At 51.1% G+C, this 17,583-nt stretch overlaps 1 protein-coding gene across 3 annotated transcripts in view; it reads left to right on the forward strand.

Annotated features, from left to right (window-relative positions):
- The window catches only part of GALNT2 (polypeptide N-acetylgalactosaminyltransferase 2), a 178,592-nt gene that overhangs the window by 140,247 nt on the left and 20,762 nt on the right, over nt 1-17,583 (forward strand). For 2 of the 3 annotated variants that reach the window (XM_027094053.1, XM_027094055.1), the window contains 7 exons: nt 3,022-3,120; nt 3,357-3,424; nt 3,683-3,748; nt 9,911-10,032; nt 12,120-12,207; nt 15,874-15,964; nt 16,972-17,075. In XM_027094053.1, the coding sequence (XP_026949854.1) occupies nt 3,022-3,120; nt 3,357-3,424; nt 3,683-3,748; nt 9,911-10,032; nt 12,120-12,207; nt 15,874-15,964; nt 16,972-17,075 (638 nt within the window). The remainder of the gene's footprint in view (nt 1-3,021; nt 3,121-3,356; nt 3,425-3,682; nt 3,749-9,910; nt 10,033-12,119; nt 12,208-15,873; nt 15,965-16,971; nt 17,076-17,583) is intronic. The other variant, XM_027094054.1, reaches the window with a different exon arrangement.

The raw sequence follows: 17,583 nt of genomic DNA on the forward strand, positions 1-17,583 counted from the left end.
GTGGGGTAGAGGGTGTGTTTCTGTGCCCCTCTCCACACCACGGAGCAGCCTTCCACCATATTAAACGGAGCCTCTCGCTTCCCAGTCTGAGGACGTGTGTTTGTGTCATCAGTGTCTCGACCAACCGCAAGTGTAGCATCTGCGTCAGAGACGAGCCTCCCCGGGTTCGTTCTGCACCCCGAGGGCTCAGGAGCTCCCTGCACTTGATGTCCGCTGATGCAGAATCCAGCTTTGATGGCCATCTAGTCTCAGAGGAATGTAAAGCTAAATTAGAGATTTAAAAAAATCACTGTGTCCAGCTTTTCCAAGTCCCCATTTGACTGGACAGGGAGTTACCAGAATGACCCTTGGAAACCCAAGTGAACTTGACCCAAAGCCCGTCTTCAGCATCACGCTGCTTCAGCCGCATCAGCCGGGAGGGAGAACAGAGCTGACTGCAGACTCTCCTTGATGCCGACTCCAAATAAGCCCCAGCTTCTGTCAGTTCCCAAAGAAGCTCAAGATGAAGGTGCCCCCGGCAGCCAGCTCCCCTGGCAGGTTTCTATAGCAGGCGGGTGTTCTTCCCCCAGCTCCGGAGCAGAGAATTCTGCTTGGCAGGGACAGCGCTCTTTACATGCAAGATTTATTCTGTTTCTTTTTAAAGAAATTCTTCAAATACCACCCTCCCCTTTTATCTTGGCACAGTGTATGGACTTAGGATCCGAATTCATATACTAAAGCTGTAACACTCAGACTCACGGGGTATAAGATACTCCTCAGTCTTTACTTGTCATCCCTCTTTACCTTAGGAATGGGATATACCTCTGAAATTTCCTCATTGCCAGTTCCTAGCAAAACTAGGTGCCTGATGCCCTGTGTCATGGAATTTTAATAAAACGATGTGAATGCAGCAGCCCTGTGTGTTCTGAAAAATGTTTCCAGAGCCCCTTGAGGATTCCAAGTGCTTGGAGATGAGGCTTCCTGCAGAGAAACAGAAAATGCGAGAATAGGACCTGATTGGATCGGCTGAGTTTACTATGATTTGAGCCTGAAAAATGCTTCCTTCTCTCCTTTTGATTCTCACGTGGCCTCTCCAGCCCGAGCTCAGCTCAGCCCTCGCCACTGGGTGGGTTGGGGCCTGATTGCAGAGGGCGTCCCATTCTGGGGTTCTTACTTCATTAGCATTACAAGATTGGGTTCTTGGGAATGACATTCGTTGGTAATTTGTTTACAGTTGAACCTTGCAGCGTCTTTCTTATTACTTCCTTAATCTAACAATTGGCGGATTCTTGAAATTAAAAAACAACAAAAACCCAGCCTTATCAGTCTACTTGTCCTTAAATACTTAGCCGTCAGGAGCTATAATGATCAACAACAGTAATTCCGAATTCTTTCTTTTCCCAAACAGCGACTGGTATATTACGTTGTTTTCTCATGGTTAATTAAAATCCAGCTATCCACATAACATAAACAAAAGAAGCCCATTTTGTGATCTGACCTAATTGCTTTTTAATTTTGCTGCTTTTCTTGTTCATTTTCAAAATTTGCTCTGAATTAGTTTTACCAGTCACGAGGGAAAATCAGTGTCTGTTGACTGTCTTCCTCTGAGGCGCAGCTGAGCACCAAAGATTTTTTTTTTAATCTTTCTCCTTTTCCTACTGATTTCCCATGTAAGATAGATACCTTTAATTCTGGGAGCAGATCACTTACAGCTGTGGTCAATTCCATTAAGAGCTAAGGAGTAAAACAAGTTCTTGAAAATGTATTGGCCCCATGGAAGGTTTTCCAGCTTCTCCAGTGGAAACCACTGAAGTGATACCTGTGCAGGGACCCCCAGATGGTGAGTGCAGCCTGGAGGGACCACGTCCTGGGCGCCGGCTGGTGTTCCTTACCTTACTGCAGGCAAGACTGTCACCTTCTCCACCTTGGGTACAAAATTACTGGTTGAGAACTGCTTCCAGAGGCCAAAGATACTTTAGCTGTCCGCCCCACCCCTTTCCCCTCCCGGCTTCAGTAGTACCACCAGCCTGGTAACTCCCTGAATGCACTCACGCCACGATTTGACTGTTCACAGACGTCCTCGTGAGCTGTGAGCCCGCCCAGGGGTCTTGTTCTCTCATGGGAGCATCACCTCTACACCGGCATGTTCTTCAAGTTCATGGAGCCTTCGGGGATTGAAGGGTCCCTTAATGATGGGTTCTGCAGAGCCCAGTCTCCCTTTACTAGTCCTTTCTGTCGCCTAGTGGGTGATGCCTCAGCATCTTCAGCCTAGGGCTATAGCATCCTGTGTTTTCAAGCAGCCATTTACGGCCGTGGCAGCCTTGTGTCTGTCTGCAGGGACCAGACGTGACAAGTGCCTGTTGTAATCTGCCCGTAGTTTGCAGGCCTGAATCAGCTTTATTCAGAGCGCTCCTGGGTTCTTTCAGTACTGCCGCAAGTGGAAGGGGGAGCCGACGGGCTCAGGTGCCCACCCATCCTTCCCTCGCTCGCAGCAGCCTGCACCGCTGTCACCTACGTCGTGTGGACGTGGTCTGGCGAGGTGAGGGGCGTGTGTCCTGCATTCCAGGATCGGGGGCGCCGTCAGTGGGGTAGTGCCAGGTACCACATGCAACTTTGGGAAGAATCCCAGTGGTTCCCGTGCTTGCTGCGGGCAAAGTAGGAAACGAGAAAAGAGCAGCGGTGCACAGTTGGTTCCACCGCTCAGAAATAACCACTGTGAACTGTGAAAAGCACATCCGTAGAGGTGTATCTGCATGTGAGACTAAATGGGCTTTCACTGTTTTGAAACACACTTTTTTTTTCAACATGTTAGAAAGATGTTCTCAATATGTTACTTTTCACTGAAATCTCTCATCTTTTAAAATGTTGCTCTGGTTGTGTTTTTCTGTGTCCTTATGTGCCGTTGTTGCCGTATCTCAGAATAGGGCAGGGCCCCCTGCAGACGACAGGTCCACCCCGAGTGCCCATCCTGCAGGGCCACCTGCCCACACTGTCGGGGGCGCACCGGGCTCGTCGTTCAGGTCACTCTTTCTCCTCCTTCAGGTGTCAGCGGAAGCAGTGGCGGGTAGATCTGCCGGCCACCAGCGTGGTGATCACGTTTCACAATGAAGCCAGGTCGGCCTTGCTGAGAACAGTGGTCAGGTGAGGCCAGCGGCTGCCATCTGTTGCCACCCGTTGCCGCTTATGCGGGCAGGGGACGTCCCCCGGCAGGGATGCTGAACGAGGGCCGGATCCCCAGCACAGCCGGGCTGGGGCTGTCTTTGGGGGTGCAGACAGGGCACCTGACTGTGCAGCCCCACGGGGGCCAAGGGGTGAGAATTGCACACCCCAGTCATAGCCTGAAAGGCCTGCAGCTTTATCTTTCTGCCTTTCCTCAGCGTGCTTAAGAAAAGCCCACCCCGCCTGATAAAAGAAATCATTTTGGTGGACGACTACAGCAATGACCGTAAGTAGAGACCGATTGCCCCCCCCCACCAAGCATCCCCCTCCGTCTGGCCCTCTGGACCCAAGCCTTCCTGGGCTGCGGGTGCTAAGCATGAGTTTCAAGAAAAGGCCAGAAGTAGGGGCCGCAGAAAGAGGGTGCCTCTCTGATGCCCCGAGGGGCTCACCAGCCCGAAGGTGATGGAGAATCACTGTCCCTGCCCACCGAGCCCTCCGTTAGTTCGCTTGAGGTTCAAAAGCTTTGCTTCTTTTCTTTTCCTAGCGGAAGACGGGGCACTCTTGGGGAAAATTGAGAAAGTGCGCGTTCTCAGGAATGATCGGCGAGAAGGTAAGACTTTTCTCAATTCAGTACCAAGACAGTTGAATTCTGACTTTTCCTGAGCCCAGTAATAATGTGAAGAAGCATTTCAGCTCCAAGAACAATGAACTGTCTTGTGTTTTGTCTGCCTTCCTCCAACAGAGCCTCTTGGGAGCCTCTCCCAGCAACCCCAGGAAGGATATCGAAAGCTTAACTAATTGAAATTGTTTGTGCACCAGGGCAATAGTTCAACTTACGCTTTTATTTATGTATTTAGAAAACTGGCTTCTCTCTTTCTTTCACAACCTAGGAAGTCTTATCAGTCCCTTGAGTACTAGGATTTAGAAGAAAAACAGATTTAGCAATGAGAACTTTAATGACTCCATGCTGCAGGCATCTGATAAAATAACTGGGGTTCCAGTTTGACAGCCTGCCCAAGGTGAACCATCAAAAACAAGGGAAAGCCCACCGGCGTTACGTGCTTACTGGATTTTGCAAATGCCAGCCTCGAAACCTGATGTCAGTCTTGTCTTTGCTGGAGCTGGGCTCATCGAGCCCACTTTATTGGTAGTTATAAGAGAAGCTCCAGAGAGGAAAGCATTACTTTGAAGTGTCTGGAAAGGAAGCCGGACTCATAATGTAATTAACATCCAGCGCATCCATGCTGGTACAGAGCTGGTGGCTGGATTCTCAGCTCCTCCGTGGTCCTGAGAAATCTTTCTGTAGGAAAATGCAGAGCTTTAAAACATGTGCCGTTTTTGCTGTTTGAGGCTGACTGTTGATCTTGGAGTGGTGGCTGTGCCGTTTGGTCAGCGAACATTGTCTTTCTTCTGGTCCCCTGTGCAATCCAGCTGGAGTTGGGAAATACAGTTTTTCTTAGCAAGAATCTAATCAGCCAGTAAAGTGGGTGAGCCCGTTAGGGCGATGTCATCAACACTATATTTTAACCAACTAAGGTCATCAATCCAGATGTTCAAGATGCATAAACAATGGGGTCAGCCTTTCCCCTAAGCAAGCTGTTTGCTGGACTCACATCTGCCCCCGAAGCTGAGATTAAACCAGAATCTTGCATTGTATTTGCCCCTAAAGAAACTACATGATAACTTGTTGAATTCAAACCCAAAGTGTCTGCTGGCACAGGGGAAAAAAAAGATGAGGCGGGAGGAGGGAATAAAAGAAAGAAGTTAGCTTTCATGTGGGCATTTTGTAACTGACAAACCACGTGCTAGCTTTCAGAGAGGGGCTTTAACCTGCTTAGAAATCAGAAGCAGTCCTTCTGAATATAAATTTGCATTTGCTTTACGTTAGGCTGTTCTTGTGGGTAAGAACCCACATTGAGGCATGGTTCTGGGAAGGAATGAAGAGAGGCAGCTGTGGGAAGCCAGATTATGGTAGAACTATACGGAACAAGTGAGGAATGTGACAGTCGAGTGAGAAAATGCACACACACAAATGTATGTGTGCTTGTGTGTGTGTATCCCAAACAGTTAAACATATACACAAATGCTCATAGCAATGCTACTAGGTGACAGAGAAAATCAGTTGCATAAAATCATGGCCTTGGGTTCATTTAGTGTTGGGGATTTAATTGTGCCAGCGATTCTTAACCTGGCTATTCATTACAATCACTTGGGGAACTTAAAAAAAGACCATGGGGCTTCCCTGGTGGCGCAGTGGTTGAGAGTCCGCCTGCCGATGCAGGGGACATGGGTTCTGTGCCCCGGTCCGGGAGGATCCCATATGCCGCGGAGTGGCTGGGTCCGTGAGCCATGGCCGCTGAGCCTGCGCATCCGGAGACTGTGCTCCACAACGGGAGGGGCCACAACAGTGAGAGGCCCGCATACCGCAAAAAAATAATAATAATAATTAAAAAAATAAAAGAAGACCATGTCTTGACCCGACCCACAATTGAATAAAAATTTTTGTTTTTCTAGGGGTGGGGCCTGGACATCTGCATTTCAATAATACTGATGTACTTCGAAGGTTGAAAGCCTAGTCCTTCTTGTTGTGCAGATGGACGTATTAAAGCTGAAAGAGGTTAAGTGTCTTTTTCAAGGTCATCCAGCTATTTAATAATGGTAGTGGAGCCAAAACCGTGTTCATAGGCCAAGTTCTCTATTTGTCCTGTGTGCTTTTTATTCCTCCATTCCCACTGTCCTGCCTGATTAATTTATTGTTTCCAGTTTATTGAGATGTAATTGACATATAACACTATGTGAGATGTACAACATAATGATTTGGTATATGCATATATTGTGAAGTGATCACCACACTAAGTTTTTTGGTTTTTTTTTTTGTGTGTGTGGTACGCGGGCCTCTCACTGTTGCGGCCTCTCCCGCTGTGGAGCACAGGCTCCGGACGCGCAGGCTCAGCGGCCATGGCTCACGGGCCCAGCCGCTCTGCGGTATGTGGGATCTTCCCGGACCGGGGCACGAGCCTGTGTCCCCTGCATCAGCAGGCGGACTCTCAACCACTGCGCCACTAGGGAAGCCCTACTTTTAATTTTTGAAGACCCTCCATACTGTTCTCCATAGTGGCTGCACCAATTTACATTCCCACCAACATTGCACAAGGGTTCTCCTTTCTCCACATCGTCACCAACACCTGGTATCTCTTGTCTTTTGATGACAGCCATTCTGACAAGTGTGAGGTGATATCTTATTGTAGTTTTGGTTTGAAGCCCCTGATGATTAGTGATGTTGAGCACCTTTTCATGGACCTGTTGTCCATTTATATGTCTTCTTTGGAAAAAAAAGTCTTTAAATTCCTCTGCCCATTTTTAATCTGATTATTTTGCTTTTGTTTTTGTTTTCGCTGTTGAGTTGAATGAGTTCTTTATACATTTTGGATATTAATGCCTTATCAGTTATATGATTTGTAATTACTTTCTCCCATTCCATAGTTGCCTTTTCATTTTGTGAATACTTTTTTTTGCTCTGCAGAAGCTTTTTAGTTTGATGTAATCCCATTTGTTTACTTTTGCTTTTGCTACCTTTGCTTTGGTGTCAAATTAAAAAAATTTATTGCCACCACTGATGTCAAGGAGCTTACCTATATTTTCTTCTAGGACTTTTATGGTTTCAGGTCTTAACGTTCAAGTCTCTAATCCATTTTGAGTTTATTTTTGTGTGTGTTGTAAGACAGGGGTCCAGTTTCATTTTTTTGCATGTGTCCAGTTTTCCAACACCATTTATTGAAGAGACTATCCTTTCCCCACTGTATATTCTTGGTTCCTTTGTTGTAAATTAATGGCCATATGTGTGTGTGTTTATTTCTGGGCTCTCCATTTATCCCATTGATCTATGTGCCTGTTTTTATGCCAAGGCCATACTGTTTTGATTACTATAGCTTTGTAATGTAGTTTGAAGTGATGTTTTGTGTTTTTTTAGTGGTCCATTTTGAATTTTCTCGTAGCTTTTTAGCTATACATTTCTTTTAGTGGCTTCTCTGAGGATTACAACATGCATCTTTAACTTATAACAGTCTATTTAGAGTCCATACAACTTTACCTTAAATGTAAGACCTTGCAACGGTTTTAATTCCATTTCTGTTCCCTGTCCTGTATACTGCTGTTGTCATGTGGTTTCCTTCATATGTTGTTAATGATGGTTTAAACCCCACAGTGCAGTGTTAAAATGTTTGCTTTAAATAATCAATTATAAAGAAATTAGAATGTATAAATGGACTCTAAAATTTATCCTCGTATTTTTCATTTCTAGTATCTTCATTTTTTCCCACAGATTCAGGTTTCCATCTAGTGTCATTTCCTTTCAGCCCAGAGAACGTTTAGAACTTTATTTTTTCTTGTAGGCAATAAAATCTCTCAATTTCTGTTTATCTGAAAAGTCTTTCTTTCTCCTTTATTGCTGAAGAGTATTTTCTCTGAATGGAATTCTGAGTTGACTGTTAGTTTTTCTTTCAGCACTCTGAAAATGTCATTCCAATGTCTTCTGGCCTCTGTTTTTCTGTTTAGAATGTAGCTGTCAGCTTATTGTTGATTCCCTGTGTGTTATGGGTTGTTTCCTCTCACTGATTTCCAGATTGTCTCTTTATCTTTAGTTTTTAGCAGTTTGACTGTGACTTGCCTAGATTTGATTTGCTTTTTATTTATCCTGCTCCAGGTTTGCTGATCCCTTTGAATATGTAAGTTGAAGTTTTCACCAAATTTGGGAACTTTTTGGCCTTTTATTTCTTCATATATTGTTTTATGCCTCATTCTTGGACTCTAGGTGCACATATGATATACCACTTGATATTGTCCATAGGTTACTCAGGCTTTTTTTCTCTTTCAGTATTTTTTCTCTGTTCACCAGACGGATCAATCTCTATTGATCCACCTTCAAGTTCACTGGTCCTTCTGACATCTCTAATCTGCTGTTATGCGCCATCAGTGAATTCTTTCATTTCAGAAAATTGCAGTTTTCAGTTTTGGAATATCCATTTAATTCTTGTGGTTTTCATTTCTCTGCTGAGATTCCCCATGTTTGCTCATTCCAATGATCATTTCCTTGGAGTTCTTGGGTATAGTTATCATAATAGCTGCTTTAAAATCCTCATCTGTTAATTTCACTCTGCGTCATCTCGGAGTGAGTTTCTATTGACGTTTTTTCTCTTGCATACGCATCACATTTTTCTCTTCTCTTGTCTACTAATTTTTTAAATTTTATATTGGATATTGTGAATGGTATGTTGTAGAGACACTGGATTCTGTTATCTTTCTCTAGGGTGTTGATCTTTGTTATACTGGGCAATTAAATTACTAGCTCATGACTTTGAACTTGTGTAGGCTTGTCTTTATACTTTGAAAGCGTATGTGTATCTTGGATGAATCCCTTATTCCTGAGACGTAGTCCGTATTCCTAAATGTGTTCCCTCTGGAGTTTCTGTAGAAGTGAGGTGTTTGCCAAGTCCTTCTAGGCACAACTCAATTGCCAAAAATTGTGTCCCTGATTCCAGCTGAAATCTTAGTTCTTTCTGTCTTCTAATTGTTTCTCTTCATGGACTCCTTGGGGTCTCCCCTGTGCCTGCAGGTTCAGGCGTCCGCCAAGGATTTAAGGGCAGTTATCACCAGATTTGGGACTTAGCTCCTTCCCAGGATCTCCTCCTTCTGTTTCCAGCCACTCTCCAGCCCCAAACTCTACCCTCTGACGCCTCAAGCCAAAAAAGGCTGCCCTGCAGTGGATTTGGAGAGTAACATCGGGGGCAAATACCATGTTTCCAGGGATTTCACTCTGTGATTTTCTTCTTTTAAGGGTTGAATGCCCTCTAGGTTCTGCCTGCCCTCGGCTACTCTAGCCCTTTCCTATAGTTGCATTTTCTATTTTGCTCAGTTTATACTTGTTCTCTGAGAGAGGGTTTGCCTATTACAAGCTGCTCCGTAATACCAGAACTAGAAATCGTTGCCCTTTTTCCTACTCTGTCATGCAGCTCTTTAAGAACCATGGAAAACCCTTCCTGACCCCTGTGCTGCATAAAGAACTCACAACACCGTCCTTACCGGTTGTGAATAATCTCACATCTCCACGGATAGATAAAAGCCCCGCATACACAGCAGAAGCCACTTATGACCACACCATCTAGTGATGAATATTACTATGTGTGATAATAAACAATGATATCACTAATAGATCACAGCTATATAAACTGTGTGATGTGACCAACAGTGTTACTAATTTTGTGTAAAAGCCAAACAACTGGGCTTCATCATTTATGTTAATTTGGCTCGTGATGAGTCTTAGAACACACAGATACTCACAACACTGTTATCATGAAATTATCACCATTAAATTTGGCCCCCTTAGCACTTAAAGTGTCTGGGTGACACGTGCCTTAGCCCAGTTAATTAGAAAACTCTGTTGCTGTGTCAGAGGAGAGTAGTTTTAGAAGTTCCACATTTCCATTGCTTGATAAAGGAGACTTCAGTTATGTCAAAGCCTTCCTCATAAGGCAGTAGTTCCAAGTTGTTTTCTCAGTCATCCAATTAACTTAAAAAACAAAAGGTCCTGACAGAACTCTTACCTGGGTAAACTGCAAGGTGGTATTGATCCCTCCATGCACGTTGGCGATAAACTCCGTGCCCGCCCGGCAAGAGGGCTGCGTGGGGAGGTGTCGGTGCAGGTGCTGGGGGTACAGTTCTTGTCTCGCGTTCCCTGGGCATTCCCCCGCGACGTGTTTTTGACCTCACTCCACAGGCCTGATGCGCTCGCGGGTGCGGGGGGCCGACGCGGCCCAGGCCAAGGTCCTGACGTTCCTGGACAGCCACTGCGAGTGCAACGAGTACTGGCTGGAGCCCCTCCTGGAGAGGGTGGCCGAGGTGAGGATGCGGGCCAGAGGAAGGGCCTCTGCGACATGGTCCTACGAGGATTTTATCCTCCACAGGAATCTATCAATAGGGGAAATTCATTTGTCAGGTAGGAGGCCAGGGTCAGCAGAGGCTACGACAGCCCTTCCCCTAGGGGGGGGTCTTCCTTCCCTGCCTGAAGCTTTGCACTGACTCTCGGAGCTCAGAGGGGGCAGAGCGCTGAGGACGGAGGCCGCGGGGTCCCCAGCCCGGCCGTGCTGCCCTGAGACCCAGGCTGCGGCTCGTGGGGGGGGCAGAGTCCCAACCACACTGGGACGCGTGAGGCTGTCGGTTGACCCGAGACTGTGCACCTTCGCCTTCTAGAAACATCATCACTAGTGTGACCTATGGCCTCTTGTGATGTCTCTCTCGCCTTCTGCTTGCTTCATTGACTTTCTTTCCTCCCTACTAAGAAAGCACTTCCTTGAGACAGTAAAGTAGATGTAATGAAAGTACTAGAGAAATAGTAAAGTCATTCTTTTTGCACCATAGCAGGGATCGCGGTTGGACAGTGAGTCCTGAGACATGAATAAGACAAACTACTAGTGCTGTGACCCTCACGTTCACTGCCGTTTACTGAGCGCTAACTACCTGCTGGATGCTTTACATGTTACCTTAATCCAGGGTTTTGCCCCCATTTGACAGTTGAGGGAACTGGGGTTCAGGGAACTTTAATCACTTAACCAAAACTCATACAGGGGGCAGAGCCCAGGCTGCAAAGTGGGATTCGCTGAGTCCCTCCCTGAGTCCTCCCACACACACACGCATGCCCATCCCTGGGGCCCCGTCCCCGGCTACTCACTCCACCAGGCTGTGCGTCCCAGGGACGCAGAGGCGAAATGAAAGCTGCCAAGATACCCGGGCACGTGGAGGCGGCGTGCTTCGTGGTCAGGCTGTCAGGGTTATTTAAACAGCCCCCCACCTCCTAAAGAAAGAATGGGAAGAGTTGAGAATGGTCATTCTCCCTCATTCTAGTCCCATCAAAAGAGATCAAAATAAAGGGAGTGGACTTGGACGCGGGGCAGTTGACGATCTGCGGCACCATCCCCAGGCTGAGCCGGGCATGGAGGACGTCAGCCTCTGCGCTTGGGGCTGCACGCTGTAAACCTGCCCCTGGTGGTGGCTGAACATTTCCCTCTGTTCTCTGAGCGGGGTCCTCTGACGTGTGATGTTCTTAGCTCCGCTTGCCCTGTTACTGATTTGTTTCCCGAAGTCTTTCTCTGGCTGATTCAGGTTCTTGGCGTGGCTCAAGGAAGCGCCACCCTTGTGTTCCCTGTCAGCGTGGGGCAGAGTTCCTCCCCAGCACCAACTAGCCCGGTTTAAAGAGGGCAGGAGAGTTCAAAGGCCTTGTGTTCACAGACTCTAACCAGAGCAGCGACAGTGTGGCCTAAAGAAAGGCCTCAGCCTAAGGGAATGTTTTGTGTTGGGTGGAACCACGGGTAAGACAGACTCGGGCTCCGGGTTCTCTCGTCAGTTTGGTCGCTGTCCGCGGTGATGCGGTTGGAACCTCTACACCACACTCGGCTCCCAGGCCCGGGGTCGCATCTGAGTGGGCGTCGCAGCCGTGGGTCCTTTCCTGAGGCTTCCTGCAGCTCACACATTACTGGTGTTTAAGTACAGCTGAGCTTAGATCCTGTTAGAATGAAAGTGCCTCCATGGTTGAGGTTTGACATTTGGGAAAACACTAAATAAAACACTCCAGTCTCACGCTGGCGCGCTCTGAGAACTCCTTCCTTGGAATTAATAAAAATTGACATTTGCTCCTGGATGTTTGGGGGAAAAAAACACAGCTCAGGAACGGTCCCGGGAGAGGCTGGCTCTCAGCCAGTGAACACCCGCAGGGCGGCCCCGTGCGCTCCGGCGCCTCCTGGGGGGCAGCGTCCTCTGCGCCCCCGACACCCAGCGCAGCGCAGGGCTGCAGGTGCCCAGCCGGGCCCCCCAGGGCGTGGGGTGGCAGGGGACCGGTGCGGCCATCTCCCCGTGAGCGGTGACGCTCAGGCCTCCGCCTGTGCGGGTCCCGGCTGCCTGTGACACCTGCTGTTGCCTTCGCTGCGTTGCAGGACAGGACGCGCGTCGTGTCCCCCATCATCGACGTCATCAACATGGACAACTTTCAGTACGTGGGCGCGTCTGCGGACTTAAAAGGCGGTAGGTGCTGCGCGGGTCCCAGGGACGGCGACGGCGCCTGCACGCGGCCGAGGCGGGCCGCGGCCAAGAGCGCCCCTGTGTTCAGCTGGCGGGGTTCACCAGGGGACAGAAGCGGCCTTGCCTCCCCTAGGCGGTAGGCGTGGTTCCCGTCCCTGGCACCGGCTTGGCGTACGGAGCCGGTGTGGAGACGCCAGGCCGATGGGGGTCTGCCCTCTCCACCCTCCCCCTCACCGCAGCGTCCATCGCCTGCTGGAAGCCCATCCGCCCCGCTCACCCGTGACTCCTGGGCCCCGAGGCCTGCAGAGCGCAGCCCTCCCGCGGCCTGGCTGTCAGCCTCTCCTGCCCGCCGGCCACCCACGTCCCGCCGTGGTGGAACCTTTCTGGGGAACCTTTATCTGAATGACCCTGCCAGTTTCCTGGGGGTCCTTGCGGCTCAAGTGTGACCGCTCAAACCCTCCCACCGCGGGGTCCCACGGTGATTTGTCTGATACTCTCTTTACCTTCTTAAAACTTCACATTGAAGGCCCCAAAGAGCTTTGTTCACGTGGGCCGTAGCGATCAGCGTTTGCCGTGTTAGAAGGTGAGGCTGAGAACGGTGAGAGCACCAGGTGACGCAGCCACGTGGGCGCTGCCCGTCCTGCAGCTTCCGGAACACTCCTTCCTGCACTTCGGAAAAATGAGATTGAAAGGGGCCTGTAGAGCCTTAGCATAAACTGAAAGCAGTTTTCACGTCACACACCCGCTGAAAGGGCCTGAGGACCCCGGGGGCTCCTGGACCCCAGCTGGGTAAACCGTGTTCTCGCGAGGAGCTTCACGAAGCTGCTGGGCGCACGGGAGTCCCGCTAGCCCTGCCTGAGGAGCAGGCTTCTACTGTGTCCCTGTGTCCCCGGGACTGTGTGTACGTGGGGGTGACCTCTGTCCCCGGGACTGTGTGTACGTGGGGGTGACCTGTGTCCCGGGACTGTGTGTGCATGGGGGTGACCTGTGTCCCCGGGACTGTGTGTGCGTGGGGGTGACCTGTGTCCCCGGGACTGTGTGTGCGTGGGGGTGACCTCTGTCCCCGGGACTGAGTGTACGTGGGGGTGACCTGTGTCCCCGGGACTGTGTGTACGTGGGGGTGACCTGTGTCCCCGGGACTCTGTGTACGTGGGGGTGACCTGTAGCCCCAGGCTCCCCTGTGTCCCCGGGACTGTGTGTACGTGGGGGTGACCTGTAGCCCCAGACTCCCCTGTGTCCCAGGGACTCTGTGTACGTGGGGGTGACCTGTGTCCCTGGGGACTGTGTGTATGTGGGGGTGACCTGTAGCCCCAGGCTCCCCTGTGTCCCAGGGACTGTGTGTGTATGGGGGTGACCTGTAGCCCCAGGCTCCCCTGTGTCCCAGGGACTGTGTGTGTATGGGGGTGACCTGTAGCCCCAGGCTCCCTTGTGTCCCAGGGACTGTGTGTGTATGGGGGTGACCTGTAGCCCCAGGCTCCCCTGTGTCCCAGGGACTGTGTGTACATGGGGGTGACCTGTAGCCCCAGGCTCCCCTGTGTCCCAGGGACTGTGTGTGTATGGGGGTGACCTGTGGCCCCAGGGCTCCCACACAGCCCAGTAAATGCCTCCTGCTCTGAATCTCAGCTGGCCGGCAGCCTTGCCTCTCAGACCTCGGCTGAGAGCCAAGAATTCAGCGAAGCCTGCTGTAGAGAGAGATATAACAGAGATGTCAGAGCCTTTACTTTCCGTGTGTAATTTATTCACTATTGATTTTTCATACCTGAGATGAGTGAACCCTTTTTCCAGCATCCTAGCACCCCTGTTTCTTTCTCTAAAATGAGGGGCTTCTTTTCCCATCTCCAACATTTTGAGCTGATTAGGAGACGGACTGTTCCAGACAGACACACAGACTGAGGGTCAACTGACATCCAAAAAAGAACACAGTAGAACCGTGGCCTTGGACGGAACCTCAGAAATCAGAACCCTGGGACCGGCCAGGGAGGCCCGGGCTCTGGTGCCTCTTTCAGGCGGTGTCGCCACGGGAGCTGTTTTTCCTCTGGCCCTCGGCGTCCCTGTCTGAGAAACAGGTTGATAATAGTGCAGCCGCACAGGGCGGCCGGCAGAGGGCAGGGCTGTGACCAGGCAGCTCCCCAGAGGCCTCTGGCCGGGCCGTCATGCTGGGAGGACGCACCTAGGTTGGGAAACAAGAGTCAGGAGAGTCTTAGAAGATGGTGAGCACGCTGGGGCTATAAAGAGTTCGGAGCCTTGGCTGTCAAGAAAGCGTTAGTGTCCAGAGTGTGTCCCCCCCCCGAGGATCTGCCGGAGCTGAGATGTGACGGTTCTCCGTCTCCCGTGGCAGCCGCTTACGGCGGAGCCGGTGCAGGACAGTGAGACGCCCTGCGTGGGAGCGGCCTGCCGCTGCCCCAGGGCCGGGCCAGGTTCACTCTAAGAGCATTTCACCAAACCCCTTCTAGGAAAAACGAAAAATCAAGGAGGACGTTTTTAGCAGATTCTTAAAATCTAATGTAGCTTGGCTCTTCGGGCCAAATTGATAAGCTAAATAATAATGAACGTGCCCCCCAAAATGCAGGGAATGCTACATCAGCTGGCCAGTCGAGGCCTTTGTGTTCTGTCAACAGTGCACCGGGACGTCTGTTTTTCCCTGGCTGGCGGTGCTTGTGTGCGCGGCAGGCCGTGCCTGGGGAGAGCCGGGCTCCTCAGACAATCAGTCTGTGTCTGTTTCCTCTCCGTGCACCACTGGTGCCTGGCCCTCCAGCCCCTCGCTCCCATTTGCCAGCCCGCTGCGCTCTACAGGGACAGCGGGGGCACCTTTCTGTCCTCTGGTTGAGCCATGATGTGTGCCACGCCGGCCTAGGAGCCCCCGAGCCCCTGTGCCATCCTACCCTGTTCAGGCTGCAGGGCAGATAAATGCTGGATTCAGAGCACACAGACGGAAGGTCTGAACTTAGGCATTGCACCAGCCCTGCGGACAGAAAGCCTGCTGGCAGAGGGCTGAGGGATGGACGGCCCTGGAGCAGTGAGGCTTGGCTGTCAGACCCCGGGCAACGCGGCCCATGCTCTGGAGAGCGTCCGCAGGTGGGGTGTGCCAGGTACCTTCTGAGGAAAGACAAGACCCGACAGCTGTGGACCAGGGGCCAGGCCCGGGCTCTGCCACCCGCACGGCCTGTGGATTCTAGAAGTGACGTGGGGCAGGTGCCACGTTATCAGAAGTGAAGCTCGCTTGCCCCTTCATTCCCACCTACTCCTGCGCCCCCTGCCTTCCCTTCCCTGGGACCGTGTTGGGGCACCTGGCAGATTTTTTATTAAATCGATCCCTCTTCTTTGTCGCCTCCTTACAGTCCTTGGATATGTCCTCACAGACTCCAGTTCTCTTATTTCACATTTATTCTTATGCATTCTGGTTCTAGAAAAGTCTGACCCACACCTTCTGTTTTGGGTAAGCTTCTTGGGGAAAGAAGATTTCAGTGTGCGTCCTCCCGGCTGGTCTCCCTGCCCCCCCCCCCAGTCACTCTCTTCCCTCTGCGTCGTTTTTGTTTGTTTTTCCTTTGTTTGGGTTACAGTGAGTCCATTCCAAATAACAAATATTTTTAAGCTGTGACGGACAGCGGTGCCAGGAGCAGACAGCCTGTTCTCACAGCATCCTGTGTTTCTTCTCTCTTCTGCAACCAGCAGGCTTTGACTGGAACTTGGTGTTCAAATGGGATTATATGACGCCTGAGCAGAGACGGTCCCGGCAGGGGAACCCGGTCGCCCCCATAAAGTAAGTGGCAGGCAGGCGTCCTTCGGGTGCCCTTCTCTGGGGTGGAAGATGAGACAGCAGGCCTAGGGACCTAGTGGAGCTCTCACCTTCCAGCCATACCCCCATTTCCCCTCATGCTAGCTCAGGGGAGAGTCTCTGCCTCCAGATTATAGGGTAAAGTATTTTGAGATTCTTTTTCTATGTACGTGTATCAAATCTGCCAGTTCCACGTCCTTCGTGTCTTGGTGGCATAGAGCGTTTTCCCGCACAGGGTGGGGTGTTGGGCTGCCCTCGGGGACTGGGGAGGCGGTGGGCAGCAAGTGGGAGCCTCCTGCCCGCCCCCGGTGGGCTCTGCCCTCCTGTCCCCTGGAGGAAGCACTGGGTTCACTACCAGCTGGCTTTGAGCCGCGCCCGGCTGGGGTGGGGACGCCTCCCCAGGGACGCGTGGTTACAGGGAACCCTGCGGATGCCGGCGCCGTCTGCACTGCGGCGATTGTCCCCCGTGAGCAGTGAGCTCCAGACGTGCGGCCCGGGGCCCTGACTTACCACGGCGACTCCGCAGGCACAGGGCTGGGGTCCTGTCGCCGGCCTGTCCCCAGGCTGATGGGGACGCGAGAAGGTGACGGTCCCGTCCAGCAGAGGAGGAAGCTGCCCGGGATGAGGTTGCGTTCCCTACGTGCGCTGGGCGCTGTAGCCTCTTACTGTTTGTCGTCCTCCAAGGAGACCGCGGCACAGAAGAGCCGAGCACCGGCCTAGGGCGCTGTCAGCGAGGGGCCCAGCTCCGGCGGCTGCCCTCTCGTAGGGAGGCTCCACGCAGCCCCTCGCCCTTGGGAGCATCTGAGCATCCGAGTGGGGGGCACTTGAAGACAGCAGGGCTCAAGCAGAGAGGGCACCCAGAGCTCTGGGCCAAAGACCATGGCTGTGCTGTTGTTCCTAAGGTCGGCCTGTAGGCTTGACCTTGGCATTAGAATGCTGGCGATCTAACCTTGACCTTCGACCTCTCCCTCTCTTCCCTTCTGCCTCTTTAGAACCCCTATGATTGCTGGAGGGTTGTTCGTGATGGATAAGTTGTATTTTGAAGAACTGGGGAAATACGACATGATGATGGATGTGTGGGGAGGAGAAAACCTGGGTACGTATGAGCCTTGTGTCTTCGGACACCAAACCGTTTCCAATTCTGCTGAAACCGTGGTCTTTTCCTGCCCACCAAGAGGGGTAGAAATGAAAAGTGGAAGCTTTGGAAGGACTGGTAAGCAGGAGTTTGTGGTATGCAGGGTGCCCCTTGGAAAAGGTTTGTAAAGACATGAAAGTGACGGTTTACTGAACACAATTAGTCCCCCATAAGGTGCAGATAGACCCTTTTTATTCTTAAGTGTCTTGGGTTGGGCGTTATGCTAGACACATAGTAAGTCTTTGAAGGGAGCTGCACGCTTTTTAATGTCACCTGAATCCAAGGTCTGGAAAGCACGCTGACAAAAATGGGGGGAGGATTTCAGCTTCTAAGATTCATTTTTAGCCACATGGGGTGGAAAGTGAGCCCTGGCGAAGCCTGTCGGACTGGCTGAATTGTGGTCGTGGGAATCAGATGGGGTGGAGAGGCCGGGGCACTTGTCCCTTCCTGACTACTTTGCGAATGGTTC

This window comes from Aethalodelphis obliquidens, unplaced genomic scaffold (genome assembly GCF_003676395.1).
Source record: "Aethalodelphis obliquidens isolate GAN/ISIS:26980383/991018 unplaced genomic scaffold, ASM367639v1 scaffold87, whole genome shotgun sequence".
In the NCBI taxonomy this organism is placed as follows: domain Eukaryota; kingdom Metazoa; phylum Chordata; class Mammalia; order Artiodactyla; family Delphinidae; genus Aethalodelphis; species Aethalodelphis obliquidens.